This window comes from Pogoniulus pusillus, chromosome 25, assembly GCF_015220805.1.
Source record: "Pogoniulus pusillus isolate bPogPus1 chromosome 25, bPogPus1.pri, whole genome shotgun sequence".
Lineage (NCBI taxonomy): Eukaryota > Metazoa > Chordata > Aves > Piciformes > Lybiidae > Pogoniulus > Pogoniulus pusillus.
This window is the reverse complement of record NC_087288.1, coordinates 10,043,637-10,063,560: the sequence shown is the minus strand read 5'-3', so window position 1 is coordinate 10,063,560 and position 19,924 is coordinate 10,043,637. Positions and strand designations below refer to the sequence as shown.

Sequence of the window (19,924 nt, the reverse complement as noted above, 5' to 3'; positions counted from 1 at the left end):
ATAGAATGGAGGAGCCTGGGAACTACTGACCTGTCAGCCTCAGCTCTGTGCCTGGGAAGATCATGCCTGCTAAGGCACATGGAGGACAGGGATGTGGTTCAAGACAGTCAGCAGAGCTTTACTGGGGGCAAATCCTGCCTGACCAACCTGGTGGCTTTCTATGATCAAGTGACTATGTCAGTGAATAAGGGACAACCTAGTATGTGGTGTATCTGGACTTCTACAAGGCCTTGGACACCATCTTTCATGACATCCTACTTGCCAAATTGGGGAGATATGGATTTGCTTGGTAGACTGTTGAGTGGGTAAGGAATTGGCTGGATGGTCACATCCAGAGGGTGGTGCTCAATGGCTGGAAGCCCAGATGGAGAGCAGTGACAAGTGGTGTCCCTCAGGGGCCACACTGGGGCCTGTGCTGTTTACTGTTCTTAGCAGTGATATAGACATACTCCTAAAAAACAGTCCAAGGATGTGGAGCCCCTCTTTAGTACTTTATTACATAGGAGGGGTAAAGGAAAGCAATGGACTGACAAGATATAAACGTTTTTGCAGCCTCATGAATACCAGAGCAAAATGATGGGTGCCAAAATATGTAGCCTTAGCTTTGCACTGTAGACTTCTGCTATGGAAAGCTGTTTTCTGGGGTGAATGTTCAAAGATGTCAGTCTGACTAAATCCTTATCAATACACTCTCTATTGTATACAGCAGGTTGATAAGATCTGCCTTTCTCCTCTGAGAAGGTATTTACAACAGCATTCTCTATACTTCAGGACAGAAAAAATATTTTGACTGGTTGGTAGCCCATCACTTTTGAAAGTGCAGCAGTCTGCTTATTTTGGTTTGCTTTGTTTGTTTAGTGAAAGGCCATTCTGGAGGTTCTTTTTGTTTCGTCAGTGTTTAAAAGAGAAAGGAAAATTTATTTGGAAAGCAAATAGTGATGGAGGAGAAACAAAGGCTTTTTTTCCCCCTGCCCTCAGTATTGTGGTGTATCAGCTTTTTTCTTGATTTTTTTTTTTGCTAAGCAAGCCACCAAATAATCTCTGCTCCAGAGGAGGCTTTGTGTTCTTCTATAACAGATGGAAGGCAGCAAGATTAATATATATCTATGTATATGTATGTTGTTTGGGTTTTTTTTACTGTGTTCTGAAGATATTTAGTTGACAGCTGAATGCAGTGTACCTCTTGGAACCATTGTTTTGTCACAGCATGTTGAACTTTGCAAGCGTTCTTGTGGTTTGGTGTGACCACAAAAGAGGAAAGGTAGTGTGGAAGGGAATTTTGAGTGGTAGGGGGTGGCTTCAGAAGGGGTTTGGTGGTGTTTTCAGTAGGAATGTAACCATTTTCCAAGAAGAATAGAGGCCAGGCTCTACTTGACAGTCCTCTAACTGACACCACAGTAGATGCCAGTAGATCCTCCAAACTATTGCATGTGTCTTCATTTATCAGAGAGGACCATCTTCATCCACCTAATGTCCATGTGGGTTTTTGACTTCCTTTTATTTAGATGATTAAGCAGGACCTGAGACTGGAACCTCTTAGCTGAAGTTGCTTAATGTATTTGCCTTATTTCTTTGCTGTTGCAGGTGTATTGGTTGGCACTGGAGAGCTCTCTGAAGTGCAGGACATAACAGGAAAACTGCTTTTTCTGAGACTACAGAGCTGCTGTTAAAGTCTTGAGTTATGATGTGAAATTGTACCTAGTGGCCCTAGGAGCTGAAATACAGGCAGGCAGCCACATTAGTAGTCTAGATGAAAAAAGGGCACCAGTTTCAAAGAAGTGAGTCATGATAATGTTTGATCAGTGCTACACAAGCCTGCTTTGCAGTGTGTGAAACTTCTGAACGTCACTAGGAGTCATACAGGTTTCATACCAAAGTCATCTCTTATATATTTTGGGTAGATTTGGTTAGAACATTTTTCACTGTGTCAATTCCTTTTGAGTTCTGTTTGGGTTATAAATACTCTTAAAACAATCTAAAGAAATACTTCCTGAACTTGGCAGCTGCTGTGCAGAAGCTTGCCCTTTATTGTAGGGCGTGAAGACTTCGCACAAACTTGTTTGAGAAGGCCACATGACAGTAAAACTGGTGGCTAGAGAGCAGATGCACAGCTCTGCTGCTGTGCAAAATGGCAAATGGGAACCATGAGCACTGCTGTTACCTAATGAAACTTCACAGGGAGGTTTTTGTAAAAGAGCACTCTTAGTTTTACTTCAGTGTGTGCCTGATATATTTTAAATCTTATGAGCATCTCTTTTAAAGAGTCCAGCTGTATGAGGTTTGGTTTGATTTGATTTTTCAGCTGTGATGCTAAGATTGTGCTGTAGTTCCAGAGGAAAAAGATAAAGGACATGAGCTGATTTTATAAGATGTGATGGTTTGGGTGTTCCCTGCCCTCGCCACACTTAAGAAACCACCCAGACTAGACTCAGCTGGCTCTGGAAATATGAATGAAGCTTATATTTACAGCTAGCACAATATACCAGCAGATAGTTACAGTATATACAGTTATATACAGAAATATACAAGGTGAAAAGGTAATACAGAAACACAACTCCCCTCCCAGAAACCTGAGTCCCCAGGAGGGGCTCTCAACCACCCCTTCACCTCCCCCCCTACCCCTCTCAACCTTACCCCAGTCCCAAGGAAGAATAGAGGTTCAGCCAGGGGGTTAGGAAGCAAAGTGGGTTAGCCCAAAATGGAGGTGAGGTTAGAGAGATGCAGCACAGCCAGCAGCCCGAGCAAGAGTGATGCCGAGTGTGTTCTCTAGGTTTTGACTTATGTTTTTATACATCTCAGCAAGCCTATGAGGGGAGTAGACATCACCATTGTTTTCCTTTCAAAGCCTGTAATCTAGTTCTTCTCACCAAAACATTCTAGCCAGCTTCAAACTAGCACACTGACATGTGAGAGCTTCCCCAGGAATAATTTAAGGGGAAAACCAAAGAGCTGTGTTTTTTATATGCGGTGATTATGAAAACCTTGACTTGAAAAAACATATATATATAGCTATGGGTATCGTGGAAGAGACTGTCGAGCCAATGTTTACCTCCTTCCTACTGGAGAGATTGTCTATTTCATAGCATCAGTGGTGGTATTGTTCAACTATGAGGAGAGAACTCAGCGGCACTACCTGGGTCACACAGACTGTGTTAAATGGTTAGTATATGACGTTTGCATGTAAGTATGTGTTTAACAGTGCAGTAATGTGTTTTTTTCATTCTCTCTTACTGTATGTATGAGCTCATTAATGTCATCATAATTGTAATCATTTTCTGTTTCATCAGCCTTAGAAGATTCACTGGAGTAAACGCTGCTAACATTAATAGTATTAGGCACCCCATGCTATCTTAGGATTACTGTCTTAAATACAAAATGGGGTATGTAGGCAATCAAAGAGTACTGGATTAGAGAAGAGATCTTAGTGTAAGTTCTTCTTAAAAGATGTCCCAGAAATTAAAAATTGTCAGCTTAAATCAGTGATTTGCAAGCACTGTGGCAAAGGTGTAACCTTAATGAATGATTAGAAAGCCAAATGGAAAACTGAGCAGTTATTGTGCAGGTTTTTTTAAATAGATGCTGTCTGGGAAATAAGGATGTTTGCAAAACAAAACAGACAGCAGAGAAGTTGAAGCCTGCATCATTGTGGGTGCCAGGGCAGTTGTTGACTGTATGATGTTAGTCTGAAGAGTGGTGTACATAATGGAATGGTGACCGTAAGCTGCCTACTGTGCTGAATGGAGATGGGTTGCCATTTAAACATCCTTTCTCCCAGCTGTGCTTTGGCAGCTGTAATTGCATCTCATAGGAGGAATGCCATCAGTCTGGTGTTCTTTGGTTTCTTTCATAACCCTGAACTGACCAAATAGTTTTGGTGTCTGTCGTTCTGACCTCTTCAGACCCCCCTGCTCCCCACCTCCCCTTTCAATGGCTTTCTTCACTTTTGTAGTTACATGGAGAAAGAAAGTAAGAAGCCTGGTAAAATCACTGGGACTAGGAGGATGTATATGGTGCAGTCTGTCTTTTCACATCAGCTCCAAAGCAAAATGTGATGAGCAGAAGCAGATTTTCTTTCCTTGCACTATTAGTACACTACTTCATTAGGGCAGTTACATCAGTAACTCATTTCAAGTGGCAGTAATCCCTGACTCCTGGGTGCTTAGCCCTCAGACAACTTTTCAGCTGATGTTTTATTTTTCCTCTAGCTTCATACTGTCTGTAGGCTTAGGCATAAAATACGTTGTAGTGTTTACGACACACATCTGTGTGTAGGAAGTTCATCATTAAACAATGACACCAAACTGGGTGGAGTGGCTGACACACCAGAGGGCTGTGCTGCTGTTCGGTGGGACGCAGACAGGCTGCAGAGTTGGACAGGGAGAAATATAATGGAACACGACAAGGGCAAGTGTCTTGCATCTGGGAAAGAACATCCTCATGTATAGGCTGGGGGGTGATCTGTTGGAGGGGGACCTGGGACTCTTGGTGAAGAGAAGGATGACCATGAGCCAGCAATGTGCTCTTGTGGCCTAGAAGGCCAGTGGTATCCTGGAGTGTATTAGAGGGGCTATGGTTACTAGGATGAGAAAGGTTCTCCTACCACTCTGCTCTGGTGAGGCTGCGTCTGGAATATTGTGTCCGGATCTGGGCCCTGAGGTGAAGAAGGACAAGGATCTGCTTGGAAGACTCCAGTGCAGAACCACAAAGATGATGAAGCCTTGTGAGAAAAGGCTGAGACAGTTGGGGCCTTTTAGCTTGGAGAAGGGAGACTGAGGGGTGACCTCATTCATATTTGCAAAGATGTGAAGGATGAATGTCAGGAGGATGGAGCCAGCTCTGCTCTGTAGTGTCCAAAGATAGGACAAGGGACAGTGGGTGGAAACTGGAGTGTAGGAGGTTCTGTCTAAACATAAGGAAAAACTTCATCACTGTGAGGGTGAGAGAGCACTGGAATGGGCTACCCAGAAGGGTTGTAAAGTCTCTGCTGAAGACAGGCAAAACCTGCCTGGATGTGTTCCTGTGTGACCTCCTCAAAGTGATCCTTCTCTAGCAGAGGGCTTGGGTCTTCCAAGGTCCCTTCCAACCCCTAATGTTCTGCAACTTTGTAATGATGGACTCCCAGTCAGAGCACACGTGGAAGTGGCTCTTCTGGCACTCCACGTTGCGTGCCAGCGTCCACTGCAAGAGCCTGATCAACCCATCAGCACAGTGTGCAATGAAATTTTGACGTTGAAGCTGTCTCATTAAAAGTGGGATTTAGGATCAGAGGGTCTTCATGGGCTTCTGTTGAGAAAGGAAAAAAATTGATTACAAAAAGTTCTCAGTTTTGGAAGCCTATGACAGCAAAAGCAAGTCATATTTCTGTCTGTCTTAGTCTTGCAGTTCATCCAGACAAAATTAGAATTGCAACAGGACAGTTAGCTGGAGTGGATAAAGATGGAAGGGTAAGTAATAGAGCTGTAGAGCAGTAGTATCTTGTTTTGAAACTCAGGCAAAAGTGTTTTGGGGTTTGTTTTGGTGTTTTGCTTTTTCTTCAATCTCATCATCACCTTCTCTGTGCAATTTTATTTTATGCACTACATTTACTGAGATATTTTACTGTTTCTAAGGGAGCAGCCTGTATCTCTGTCAAAAAACAGTAACACATAAGTATTCAGCCATACATCAAAAAGAGCAGAAGCTCATGAAGTCTGTTGTCTGTGACATATGAAACTCAATTTCAATTCTCCAAGTAAATCTGAAACTTTAAAGTGGTTTATAAGGCCACATATTTTCTGTTATATTTCTTTCAATAAGTCTTCTCACAGAGAACAAGTCCCAGTTCTTAAGGCTTCATGGAAGGAGAAACCAACTTTGAGAATTCATGGGATGTGTGTCAAGATTTCCTGCAGACTTGCTTATTTCACATCAGGTTGTCCCTTGTTTTTATCAAACTGACAGAATTTGAATAACCAAAGTATCTTCCTGGGCTTAGAGAAAAAGGGGAGACAACAGATACTGCCAGGTGTAGACACACATTAAATGCAACTCTTTTTCATGCATTCAACTTCATTTCTTATAGCTGTTGTAAGAAATTGATGTGGTATTTTTGTACCCACTATTTTTTAGGGATGGTCAGTTGTTTTTCTATCAGTGGGTTGATTTATTGTCATTTCTGTGGCAAATGCTGTCCTTAAGACAACTTAATTCCAACTTTATTTGATATTGTTTCACATTTATGAAGCTAAACTGCTTGGGGCAGTACTTGGTAAAATATACACATGGACATTTTCATTAAGGTGTTGGTGATGGTTAGGAAACTCAGTGCACCAGGATGTTTTGTTATACCTTTTCCTACTCTATGTATGAAAAAACCCAAGATTTGATCATTGTTTTCATTTGTTGCACAAGATTTCCAGGTCTGGGGTCTGAAATGCAAGATGACTTTTCTGATATTTGTTCAATCTTAAATTAGACAGAGATTTATTTTTCAACCTCCCTACTGAATTTCCTGCCCTGCTGGGGCACTGGCATATTTGTAGTCCAGCCACAAGAGTGTCTTGAGTCTCATCAGGACAGAGCTTCAAAATGCATCCAGCAGCACCGTTAGCAGAGATCATCCTGCATTTCAGCCAGCAGTTTGTAATTCAGGTGGCACCTGCTTAGCAGAACTTGACCCCTGCGTACAATGCTTTCACCGTTGGTCATGCGGCTTGTCGCGTTGCTTTTCCACGCAGCCTCTGCAGCCCCATGTTAGGGTGTGGGACTCGGTGAGCCTGGTGACACTGCAGGTCATTGGCCTCGGGACGTTCGAGCGTGGCGTGGGCTGCTTGGATTTTTCCAAAGCGGTAAGACGAGCACAGTTGCTTGGTGTGCTGCAGCCCTGTGCGAGCGGGAAGTGCTCTGGGGGTGCTGTGTCTGCTTGGGTGGCTGGTCTGGTTTGGTACTGAAAGTGTCAGTCAGATTCATCTGTTAGTTTATAAAGCTGGCTGAGAATGAGCTAGCTGGAGACACAGGAAACTGCACATGAGAAATCGTGGTAACAAACCAGCACAGTGAATAGACCTGCACTAGAAACCAAAGTCCCTGCTTGGTTTGGTTTTGTTTGTGGGGATTGGGTTATTTTGTCTAGATGTAAAAACCAGATTTGTTAGTGGAGTTGATGAAGACAGATTTTAATGAGTTCTCATAGGAACTTTCCTGCTTGCACAGCTGCAGTAAGTTTTTGTCCAGCAGTAGGAAAATAAATAAATAAACCCCCATCAAACAAAAAAAAAATCATAAAACAATGACAAGAAAAAGTCTAACAATGTCAACAAAATGGACTGCGTGCAATCTTTTTTCCTGAGGATTGCTCTGTTCAATTTGTGTCTCTGCTTTTACATGGGAAGAAGAAAACAAAAAAAAGACTTGTTATAGGGCCCACAGAATTTATCAGGAAAAAACAGTAGCAAATGAACATGTGCTACTTGCTAAAGTTCTCGTTTCAGAATTGCCCAGGAGATGATTTTTTTTTTAAGCTACCTACATATTTTAGTGTTTAAACAACCTTTTTTTGTTGTTTGGTTTTTTTGCCAAAGCAAAGCCTCCTGAAAACCCAGGCTGTAATTCTTGCATCCCAGCAAGGAGACTTAATACATAGAAAAAAATGAAGAAACAGAATGTCTGCTGTATTTTGCTAATAGAGATTTGCAGGACAGCTGAGGTGCGACGGAGGGTTTGGAGATCACCTCGCCCACCATCCTGTGGCCAGCAGGCTCAGCCGGGGCAAGCTGCTCAGGGTTGTGTCCATGCGGGTTCTGAGTATTTCCAAGGACTGAACAGTGTCATTGACTTGTTGAAAAGAAATGGTTGCTGCAGCTTCTCTTAGCATTAAAATGTTGAGGGTTTGTCTTGCAGTAAAGATAGGATAATTGTTTTTAAACTTAGTGATTTATTTTTCGATAGGGGGGAGCATGAATTCCAAGGTGTGAAAGGAGTACAGTAATTCCTGTCACTCTAACAAACCAATACAACTTCTACACTCATGCCTCTTTTTTTTTTTTTTAAAAGGTGAATAAATAATTATTTAATTATTTAAAAGGCAAAGCAAACCTTAAAAAAAAAAGGAATTTTTGAGGGCTTGAGTTTAATTTTCACTAGTTCTGATTTGCAGCCGAAACTGATGTTGAAACCTTGTAACAGTCTCAGGATTCCTGACTAGACAGGTCCCTCAACAGACTTTTTACCATAAAAATAGATTTTTACTACTAAATTTCATTAATCTTCTCAAGAGCCACGTATATTGCCAGTGCTGTCCTCACCTTTCTTTCCACTTAGCAATTGGCACATACATGTGCATTTTACTGCTCATAACAGTATTTGGAAACCTTCAGCCACCTCTGGTCTCATAATTTGTTAGTGTATGGGGTTGAACTGGAAGAATCAACTTCAAAATAAACAAAGCCTCCTTCAGATCTTTCTGCACATGGCCTTGAAGCAGCTGTTTGGTGCTGTGAATAAGTATGGCTTTGTTCTAAGAATTTCTGTCTGCTCTTTTAATCTCATAAAGCCATATAAAACATTTTGTTGTAAAATTATTCAAAATAAGCATTTTGAACTGTTTAATGCCATAAATGTCAAAGTTTCTGCTCTGTAAACTGCTGCAGTTTTACCGACTCCATGATGAAACTGCTGCTACTTAAAGCTCCCTAAGGAAAAAAAAGAGATGCACTTTCAAAACCTGATAAAGAAAACTTGTGTGTACATGGTAGTGACATTTAAGAGCAAAACCCAAGGGAACCTTTTTGTCTGTCCTCTGAGACCTGAGGAAAAAGAAATTAAGTGCAGAAAAGAAAAAAAGGAGAAACCTCTTTGCTACTTGCATTATATTGCAAACAATGAAGGAAAGGAAAAAACCCCACCACTACAAAAGCAGACTGAAAGCAGGCTTGGGAAGATAGTTTTCAAGCCTTTCTACAATACTGTCTGAAGCGTGGTCATTTTCTGTGAGAGCATGCAAAAGTCTATGTCTGTCTTGAAGAGAAAGGGAAAATGGCAGATATATCAAGCTTGTAAATGCTTAAAAACTGCATCATTTTCACCTTTGGATCTTTATTGCTTTTTAAAATACTGCTGCTCTGCCCTGTTTCTGAATGGGATATAACAGTACTTTGTCAGTACTTTTCTCTTTGTCTTTAGGATTCTGGTACTCACTTATGTGTAATTGATGACTCCAATGAGCATATGCTCACTGTGTGGGATTGGCAGAGGAAATCAAAAATAGCAGAAATAAAGGTAATTATTGCACAAATGAATGTTTTAAAATATAAGTTATTTTGTTTCCATAAAGACAGCAGTTTGTGAGACAGATTTGATATTACTTGCATAGTGCAACTGTGTCATCTTGTTGGCTTGTGTAAGGGCACCAAAGAAATGTATTTTTAACTTATTTATTGGATAGATTTTGAATATTGGAGCGCTTAAAATTACATTTTACACATTCCAAATGACCTAATCCTCTAATATGTTGCTAATTCAGAAAAAACTAAGTCCTGGGATTGTTAAGAAACTGAAGCGATGATTCAGTCTGTAGTAGTTCTTCAAAGAAAACAGCCACATAAACAACAAAAAATTTAGACATGCAGACATTCCTTATTTTCATTTTTGTCTAACCCAAGTTCCAGATGTTGATGCTCAGTCTCTTCTTATTTGAAGTCCATTAGTCCTTTTGTAGATTGCAGTCTTGTGTGCTTTCCTGTTTCTTCTGTAGCCTTCTAAATTTCTGATCAACGCAAAGTGTTCAGAGGTGCGATTCTCACTGTTCACATGAAGCTGATTCACTGGAAACAACCCAATCCAAAAATAACTTGCTGTTAGAGTCTGTATTTTGAGACCTCTTGCTTTGCATTATACCATATTGAGCACGGAGGTACTATGTGGATGTGGAGCTGATGATTTTAAAGTCGCCCTTTTTTAAATCAAGAGTCAGCCTGTGGAGTACTTCCCAAGCATAAATGTCCGTATGCTTCCAAACTTGCAATTTAAGACAAAGTCAGATTGATTTGACTCATTTTCTTTATGTTCATTGATATCAGCTAGATTCCATGTCAGTGTTTTCATTTCTTAGTTGGTATTTAATGTGAAGCTATTTGGGATATGCCTTCTGTTTCCCATTTTATTGATACTGTTTTGACTGTTGTCACTCTCCAGGGAGTTCAGAATTGGCTCAAACCAGTTTGGCAGGGAGAGCTTGCCCTCCAGTGCTTAGTCACATTTAGAATTTGATCTTGCAGTATCTTAAGCACCTTCCTTGGCAAGTGGAGGAAGCAGTTGCATCCCTTGAGGTAGAGTGCCTTTTCTGAGCTGAGCTTCATTAAATTTTTCAGTCCCTAGTTTCCCTACAATTTGTGGGTATAACAGATCCATTCATGTTGAGAGAACTGTGTGAGAGAAGCATAATTAAAGAAAAAGTGACACTTAGAAGGTTGTTTTCCTAAAGTGAGCCAAAAATGACGAAATGGGAAAGGGGTAATCCCAACGTTCCAAAACAGCAGCACTTTTACCTATACTCCTTTAAAGAAGGAATTTAAATTCCAGAGAAGTAAGTGCCTTGAAGCTTTTGCTGAAGTGCTTTGTAGACTCATAGCCTCCAGGAGATTGTCTTCGGGGGCAGATGGGTTTAATATACATTAGAAGCTTTATAAGTGACCAGTCAGTTTATCTTTGTAAAAGCTATTGGTAAAGGATGAAATGCTCACTGAGGTGTTAGCAAGTGAGTAACATCTTATTACTGGTCCATGCCGCGGCTTTGTTATCCAGAATAGTAGACCACTCTGCGTTAAAAGCAGGATTTTCAAGCCACAAGTGTCTTTTATCCACCCCTCACTTTCCATGGCAGAAGTCTTAGTTATTCCAGAGGGCAGAAGGTATTGTGATTTAAACAGTGAATTTAAATCCTCACCTCTCCTACTGAAGTTTATGAAGATCTCTTAAGAATGTAACAATCAATTTCTATAAGATATGTGCTGTCATTCAGACAGGTGATTTATCACAGAACACTTAGGGTTCTTTGAAGCATACAGTCAGCTGTCTAGTTCCTCAAATCTCTGTTCTGAAACTTGAGTTTTCACATGTGTTTCTAGTAGCTAATGTTCCTCTGAATAAATATTACTTCTGTTAATTGTTGCAGACTACAAATGAAGTTGTTCTTGCTGTAGAATTCCATCCAACCGATGCAAATACCATAATAACATGTGGCAAATCTCATATATTTTTCTGGACCTGGAGTAGCAATTCATTATCAAGGAAGCAAGGGATATTTGGGGTAAGAGTGTCTTGTCCATTCAATTGAATGAGCTGCTCATGCTTTCAGTAAACTTGCTCCATTGTCACTGTTCTGTTTGATCAGCGAGATAAAGAAACAAGAGGAGGTTCAATTCTGTTTCCATGTATTCGTGCAAAGGTGTATTGGTGTGGATGTGTTATACTAATTACATGAAGGCTAGAAGCAACTTTCCCTTGCTTTTGCTTACTTTGTTTCAGAAATATGAAAAACCCAAATTTGTTCAGTGCTTGGCTTTTCTGGGAAATGGTGATGTGCTCACTGGAGACTCAGGTGGGATAATACTTATATGGGGCAAAACTACCATAGAATCTACTGCAGGAAAAGGACCCAAAGGTAGGAAATACTCACAGTTAATCTCCAATTTTAGGTAGTCTGCAGAAGACAAACGAAAGGATTGCATTAGAAAAGGAACAGGGAAACAGGCCTTGATTCAGGTTGTACACTTCCTATTATTAACAGGTGGTGCTAAACCACTTCAAGTCTCATGAATTTGCTGATTTAAGAGCAATTTGGAGTTTCTCAGTAATTAATGAAACTGTGCCCAAAATGAATGAAAACAGCTCTGAATGTTTTGCATTTCTTAAAAAGTGCAGTTAATCAGTGTTCTTTGCATCCTGAGATTTGAAAAAGGCTGTAGGACCAGCTGGAGGGTTCTGCAGAGTACTACTGCCTCTCAGAGCTTGTGTTGTACCATGCTTAGTCTCAGAGAAGTACCATGGAAAGTGTTGATGACAGTGTTAATAGGACCTGTATGTGAAGGAGATACCTGATATGTAGTTGCACTAATTACACAAATAATTGTATCTAGTTTAGCAGATATTCAGGTCTTGTCTGTTAAAGGTACTGAAAAACCCATCCTATTTCAAATTTGGGTTAAAATTACTTTTTAGGGCAAAAAAAAGAAAAGAAAATGATTTGTTACCCAGCATGTGCAGACCTGACACAAAGCCCTGAGAACACTTAATAAATTTAAGGATGCTTTAATTTACTTGTCAGCTATTTCAAATGCTTTGATTTTAATTGGTATGCCAGGAAAACAGTCAACAGTTTCGACAATTAGTTTTGTTTTGTAGGTAGAGCTTTTTCTTGTCTTTCAAGCTAACTGCAATGGAGAAGTCATTTAACAGATTATCTGATGTGTAATTTTAAGAATCTAATGCAATATAATCTTGAAAGACACCAAATAGAACATATATTTACATTGGCTTCATTAAATATGGGATCTTCTATTTGGTTTATCACATTGGATTGTCCACCTCTTTCTCACAGTATCCTGACTTGAATCCATTTGAGCCATTGTCAGTCTGCAAAGTTCAGCTGTGATTTGGGCAGTGGTTTAGTGGGCCTTTTTAATGTGATTGCTGTTGGGAAATACCCACATCTTAATGCACCAGAGTCTTGTTTTTTTAGAAATATACTTCCCTACATCAGTTACTTTGACATGAAAACTCAGCTAGGATCCGAAAGGTTTCATTTGCTACCTTTGGTGTTTAATTTTCTTATCTGCCTTTTGTTCTTCCTAATGTTTTCCTTTGAGTAGACTGCTATCTGAAAGATGTCAAATGCTGGTTATATTATTTTAAGTAAGGCCACATCAGCATTAGATACTAGGTTCATGCATACTAGAAATTTTGCTATAAATAAGTTCCCATAAGACTATAGACAGCAAATCTTTAAGTTTCTTTTAATAAAGTAACTTCACTTTTTTTCCCAATAATGACTTGCTAAGTATTTCTAGACTCTGATGGACATTCTCTCTTGCATCTGGAAAGGTGGACAGCAGAGAAATGAAAGCATTTTGCAGATAGTTGTTCTTGGCTCCACCAGTTGTTAGGATCATCAGTCTCAAAAAAGTTTCTACTGGAAAGGCAGGCCCTTTATCATTTCAGCCTGTAAGAAAACAGTACCACCTTGTGTTTGCAGGACCGATGCAATATTTGATAGCCTGACAGTCCAAATGTAATTTATTAGGCAAGTTTACTTCATTCTTCTGCCAAAAGACAAAGCTTCTTGTGAATGCCAGGTGAAAAAATGAGTATTCTTGTTCATTATTTTCCTTCTGTGCTTGTAGGAGTATATCAGATAAGCAAACAGATTAAAGCTCACGATGGCAGTGTCTTCACACTCTGTCAAATGAGGAACGGGATGCTGCTAACTGGAGGTGGGAAAGACCGAAAGATTATCCTGTGGGATCATGATCTGAATCCTGAAAGAGAAATTGAGGTAAGCAAGCAAGAATGAGAAGGAAATTGCCTTGAGCAAGTTATTGACTAGCAAGACTCCCCAGGCTTTGTTATGAAGATAGAATATCTTCTGGCTGCTGTGTTTTTAAGTGGATGAAAATGTGTTGTTATCAAAGTGTTTGCGTTTTCAGCCTGTAAATGAGCATATATGAGGCTTCATTTCTCTTAAGTTGAACAGAAATTCTCAAAGACCTTCCTTAGTTTCTTTTATTCATTCCTCATTTGAGAAAATTGTGGTTTTGCTAAGTTTTCCTGGAGAAAGACAATGCTATTAGGATTTGAAGATTTTAATAGAATTTTTGACATAAAGCGAAAAAATGGGTGGAATGTGTATGTGTATTCTGTAAGAACTAATGATTAATAAACTGTGTTGAGGAACTTATTTTAACTTGATCATAAAACAAGTGTCTAGTGGTAAGTCTTTGTGCTTTGGCTCTATGGCAATGCTAGGTACATGGGGGTGTACTGGAAAAAAAGGTACGTTATGGATTGTCAAAGAATTTCTTTTCTGACAATAAGGGTTTATATCTGTCTTTCTAATACTGGTTTAATCCACCTACCTACTTGCCATTTGTAGCAGCATTTTTTTCTTGCTGCATTTGTTTAGATACCTCTAGAGTTTGTTACGACCCTGAATCTAATACTGGCCTTTAGAAAACTTGGCTGAGAGGAAGCAAGCATTGACTATTGGGTACAACTCTTAGGCTTAAGTAACTCTCTGTATTCGTATCAGTGTCTGCTCTCCATTTGTTAACAATTTTATCTTAAACCTATTTTTTTTTTACATTGAGAAATATTACCAAAACTCCGACAGACAACTCTCTGAATGTTTGCATTGATTTTCTGTCTTGCCTGGCTAATACTGGGTGTTTTCTAAAGATAAATAGTTCTTTTTTTAAATGAACAAATGCATGCTGTAAAATAAAGCAGTGTATTAGAATTTAAGCATGCAATAAAATTCAGAGTGATTGCTGATGTAAGACATAGAACATTTGCTTAAGGCTAATCAGTAAATTAAGGACTCAATGCATTTACCATTCGCTACAGGATTGTTCTGATTTTTCCCAGTACGTTTTGAAAAGCAAACAAAAAACTGTCTACTATTCCTGTCCTCATGAGTTACACAGTTGTGGAATGCAAAAAACATCTCTATAATTTAACTTGTAAACTTTTCTGCTGAGGCTTTTAAAGAAAGGCATAATTGTGGTTGTTTTGAATTGTATGCTTCTAGTGAGCAAGTAAGTAAGGTAGGCTTTGGGTGAAGTCTTCGTCTACTGTACACATGATTAGATTACTGATTTCTTTTTTCGCTGGGAGCTTTGCATTTCTGGTACTGTCATTGTGCACTCATGGTGACCTTCAAAAGCAAGCACCTGTCAAGGTGTGTGATGTGGTTTTACAGGTGTTTCTTTTCCTAGGTTCCTGACCAGTATGGAACAATCAGAGCTGTAGCAGAAGGAAAAGCAGATCAATTTTTAGTGGGTACTTCACGAAACTTTGTTTTGCGGGGAACATTTAATGATGGTTTTGTAGTAGAGGTACAGGTAAGCAAAACTTTTTAAACCATAACCCAAAAATCTAAAGTCTTTCCCTACTGGTGTGATCTTTATTTTCTTCATTGTTCAATCGTACATGTTTTCTTCCCAGGGACATACAGATGAACTCTGGGGACTGGCATCCCATCCTTTCAAAGACTTATTTTTAACTTGCGCCCAAGATAGGCAAGTTTGTATGTGGAACTCTGTGGACCACACGCTGGAATGGACCAGGCTGCTAGATGTACGTCATGTTAAATGTACAGATTCACTTTCTACAACACCCTTCTCCCATCTGACTGCAAGAGAGGCAAAACCACTGTAGTTATAGCTGGAAAAAACAGCTCAATGAACTTGGCCAGGCTCATCAGACATTGTATAGACTGAGGTGGTTCAGTGTTGACCCTCCAGTGCTGGGTCAGCGGTTGGACTGGATGATCTTTGAGGTCTCTTCCAACCAGATATACTCTGTATGATTCTGTGTGTGTGATTCTGATTACTGTTGCCATTCCAATAATCCAAATCTGAATAGAACTTAGTCCTTTATTGTTGCCACAGTTAAATTTCCCCCCAGTTATTTAATATGAGTTATTAATAGTAATATGAAGTAATATCTATTATATGAATTACTATAAATAGTAATATTAATTAATATGAAGAGAATAGTGTGCAGCTGTACAAGATTTGGCTTTAGTTGACCTTCCATCCTGTTACTGTATATTTTGTGTTCTAGCTCTGTCATAATTCCCAAGCCAAAGTTCCTTTTCTACAGAGCAATTGACTTTCAAGGAGGTCATGTGCTGTGTGTCACTGGTACACTAAAAGAATACCTCTCTGAGGATTATAAGGGCGCTGCTAACTGACCAGTTTTGCCGCTGCCAGTTCACCACAGACTTTTAGAATAGCTTTGTTAGAGGAGTTTACTTTTTCACCTGACTCTAAGGAAGCAGGTGGATGAATGACATACTTATGTCTCTCCGTTCAGGAACCGGGGCACTGTGCTGACTTCCATCCCAGTGGAGCTGTGGTTGCGATAGGAACGCATTCGGGCAGGTAAATGCCTTTTGACTGAGTTGTGATGATTGCAAGCTTAAAAATGCATAGCATCAAATTGTCTCCTTACATGTAGGAATTAATTTGGAGTTTTTCTTCTTGCTTGAGTTTAGCATAAAACGCTTGGGGGGAGGGGCAAATCTTTCTTATATGGGTTAGATGAAAACAAGATTATTTGACTGTTTGGGGACTGATTTGGTTGTTCTAACCACTCTTTCATGAGAGCCCAGATCTTGATGATTTTTTTCAGCTGTTTTTGCAGAGGTTTCCATGAGAACTCATTACTGACTTGACCAAATATCATATGTTTTTATATTGTGTGTGCATGTGCTATGTTACTTTATAGGACTGGTATGGTACAGATCTTTCTCTAACCACACAAACTTTCAACTTTTTAAAGGAGAGGGCAGTTAAACAGGCTACTTTCTGAGGAATTTCATTCTCCAAGATGCAGTCTGCACTAAATTCATTAGGCTTAACTTCAGGCTAGAAAATGTAGTTTACCTTCCCAAGGAAAAGCTTGCTGAGCAATTCTGTATTTGGTTTCCACATTGTACCTTTCCCTTTTTTCATCTCTTTCTAATTAATAGCATTAATTGAACAAGTTTTTCTACCTAAACACAGCAGAAGATACTGGTCTAAAAGTACTGTGTCCAGTTCTGGGCCGCTCAATTCAAGAGAGATGTTGAGGTGCTGGAATATATCCAGAGTAGGGCAACAAAGCTGGTGAAAGGCCTGGAACACAAACCCTATGAGGAGAGGCTGAGGGAGCTGGGGGTGTTTAGCCTGGAGAAGAGGAGGCTCAGGAGTGACCTCATTGCTGTCTACAACTACCTGAAGGGAGGCTGTAGCCAGGTGGGGTTGGTCTCTTCTCCCAGGCAACCAGCAACAGAACAAGGGGACAAAGTCTCAAGTTGTGCTGGGGGGAAGTATAGGCTGGATGTTAGGAGGAAGTTGTTGGCAGAGAGAGTGATTGGCATTGGAATGGGCTGCCCAGGGAGGTGATGGAGTCACCATCTCTGGGGGTGTTCAAGAAAAGATTGGATGAGGCACTCAGTGCCATGGTCTGGTTAGCTGGATAGGGCTGGGTGCTAGGTTGGACTGGGATGATCATGGAGGTCTCTTCTAACCTGGTTGATTCTATGACTGAAAAGGGAAATAGGCTAGGTTTCTTGAGAGTTACTAAGATATCCTTGAAATTGCATCAAAGCACTTTGGGCAGCCAGAGCATTCAGTCTGTTGTTTGCTTTGGACTGACTTCCCCACCCTAGCCATCACGCCATCCCTCAACATGCCCCCCCCGAGTGTTTAACATTAATTTTTGAGTTCAGCACTTTACAGCTTAAATTCTTGTTTCTAAATTACTTCAGGCAGCTAGTTTATACTGTTGCATAAGTATATGATGGTGACCTTAGGTGTTGGTTGAGTTTTCTGTTGTTTGTTGATTTTGTTGGAACTAAGCAGTTCTATTTTCACCATTCTATTTTATCATGTTCTTAAATTGCATGATTCAATGATAGGTTTAAGATACACAAATAAAACAGCATTAAAATGAGGCCTGCTAAGTGTACATGTGGATGAGAAATAAAGGGAGTTGTGAATCAAGATAAACAGACTGGATTTATATTTACTGCCTAAACAACAACATCACGTGCTGCTTCCTGTGCCAAGTAATCCATTCCAAGGGAGTTATTTCCCAAGGAATGAGTGCTGCATGATAGGATTAATGCAGAAGAAAGTAATCTCAGGCCCATAAGAAGTTATTTAATAACTTGATTCATAGCCCAAAATGCATAAAGCAAATATTAAACAAATCTCTTTAGGACTCAACCTAAACCTTGGATGTGTCTATACATTGCTGTTCTAGTGCTGTTCTGGTCTAATGCAGAGGGCAATAATTCAAGGGTAAGGAATGGAGTACAGAGGAAGTTGGGATTGGTTGTTAAAAACGTGACCTCTGAAGAAGACTCTATTTTCTATCCTTCTCCCCATTCCTATCTGCTCTTTGACAGCAGTGTGTTTTTATTAGGCAAACACACAATGCTGGTGTGTTTTCCAATTACCACTTCTCATGATAAGCACTTCAGTACCCGCTTGGGCTGTCTGCAAGTCATCTGCTGCAGGTTTTGTTACCATTTCTTCAAATACATGCTGTATGCCTGATCATCAGCTGTCTGGGATTAAGCTTGGTTTGGAGAGAAGTAATACTTTTTGTGGATCCTGATGTTTAGTAGAAATGCACAACTGGAAAACTATAAAGGGCTGGCAGTCAGGAAAACTTCCATAAAAATGGGTTTTTTGAGGCACTCTGCAGATCCTTTTGCCGTTCTGCTGCTGGTATTGTTGGCAAGGAAGCAGCCCTTTGTGGTGAATCATGTGGAACGTCTTGAATGCTGTGCATGTCAGTACTCAAAAGCACTGCAGAAAAAAAAACAACAAAGAAAGGCTAAGGAGATTCTTCCAAAAATACTAAGATTATTGAGAAAATTGAAGGACAAGACCAGCGTAAGCCAGAGCCACAAGGATTTTAATCAGTCAGTAGAGCTATTGAGCTTGATACCAATTTAGCATCTGTTGTGGTATTAAGATGAAAAAGCCTAAGTTTCTCCAAGAACCAGTCTTGTAAGATGGGTTGGTTTGTTCTCAGCCTTGCAGGTTCAACATTCAGCATTAACAAAGATGGGAATTACAGTCTGAGTGCAAAAATATGTTAGTACTTCACAATACCTTTAACCTACCAGTTCAAACAGAGTACTCCAATATTCACTGACATGAATTGTCACTAATGAATGTCTGTCGTGGGTCAGAAACTACTCCAAAAGAGTAGTTGAAGGAGTTTTGTACCTAAAAGCCCTTACTTTTTAGGTAGATAGTATTTTATTTAAAAGCAAAGGGATGGTAAGACAAGATAGAAATAAAAATGGCAGAAGTTCTCTCTTATTTAGGTGAACTCACAAACAGGTTGATGTGGGTTAAGACCTTTCCGTCTCCTACCGAAATTTACCAGATAAGCTCCAACAGCTTGGAAGTAAAATGAAGCTGTATTTACAGCATGGCAAAACTTACAAGCACATATACACAAGTATTTACAATATATACAAATCAGAAACAACCTAGAAATCCAAACTCCCTCATGGACAAAGGAAACTGCCCCCTCTTTTTCCCTCTCTGACTCCCTTCCCAACCAGGCAAACAAAAAGAACCAACAAAGCTTACACTGTTGTGTGTTAACCAAGATCCGAGGAGAGATACTAGATTGGAGTTAAGAGGAAGTGATTAGCTCCAGTGACACAGCCCCAAGTGAGAGGGGTTGTTTATATTTTGGCTTTTTATCCCTCTCAGCAAATCCATGAATGATAGAGACTTCTGTTTGTCCATTTATTTCAGCCAATCTATGTATCACAAGTTCACTTGGCAGCCAAGCTTTGTGTTTCACAGCTCATAGGACATTTTGAGGGTCAGCTGTTGTTTGCATGTTGGATACACATACCTTGACATCGGAAGGAAGATCCCTTCCCCAGACACAGCCTCAAGGTAGGCTGCAGTTGCTTTTAGGAAGAGCCTCTTGTGAGGAGCTGGAGCTGCTGGATTGGAGACACATTCATGGAAACAGGCTTTCCTGATGACAGCTGCAGTGCTTGGCATGGCACTGGGAGAACTTGGAAGATTCTGAAGAGAGTATGTCTGATTACAGCTTGTGGAAGCATCAAGAAACAGTTAAACTAGATGAGACTAGAGCTTCCTTTTTTAAATTGTTATCAAATTGTCATGGTGCTCTGACTTTTTCC

At 40.0% G+C, this 19,924-nt stretch overlaps 1 protein-coding gene across 4 annotated transcripts in view; it reads left to right on the top strand.

Annotated features, from left to right (window-relative positions):
• The window catches only part of EML4 (EMAP like 4), a 98,002-nt gene that overhangs the window by 62,906 nt on the left and 15,172 nt on the right, over positions 1-19,924 (top strand). For all 4 annotated transcript variants that reach the window (XM_064164396.1, XM_064164395.1, XM_064164394.1 and 1 more), the window contains 10 exons: positions 3,010-3,159; positions 5,375-5,444; positions 6,717-6,827; positions 9,160-9,255; positions 11,150-11,284; positions 11,503-11,638; positions 13,377-13,528; positions 14,967-15,092; positions 15,196-15,327; positions 16,069-16,136. In XM_064164396.1, the coding sequence (XP_064020466.1) occupies positions 3,010-3,159; positions 5,375-5,444; positions 6,717-6,827; positions 9,160-9,255; positions 11,150-11,284; positions 11,503-11,638; positions 13,377-13,528; positions 14,967-15,092; positions 15,196-15,327; positions 16,069-16,136 (1,176 nt within the window). The remainder of the gene's footprint in view (positions 1-3,009; positions 3,160-5,374; positions 5,445-6,716; positions 6,828-9,159; positions 9,256-11,149; positions 11,285-11,502; positions 11,639-13,376; positions 13,529-14,966; positions 15,093-15,195; positions 15,328-16,068; positions 16,137-19,924) is intronic.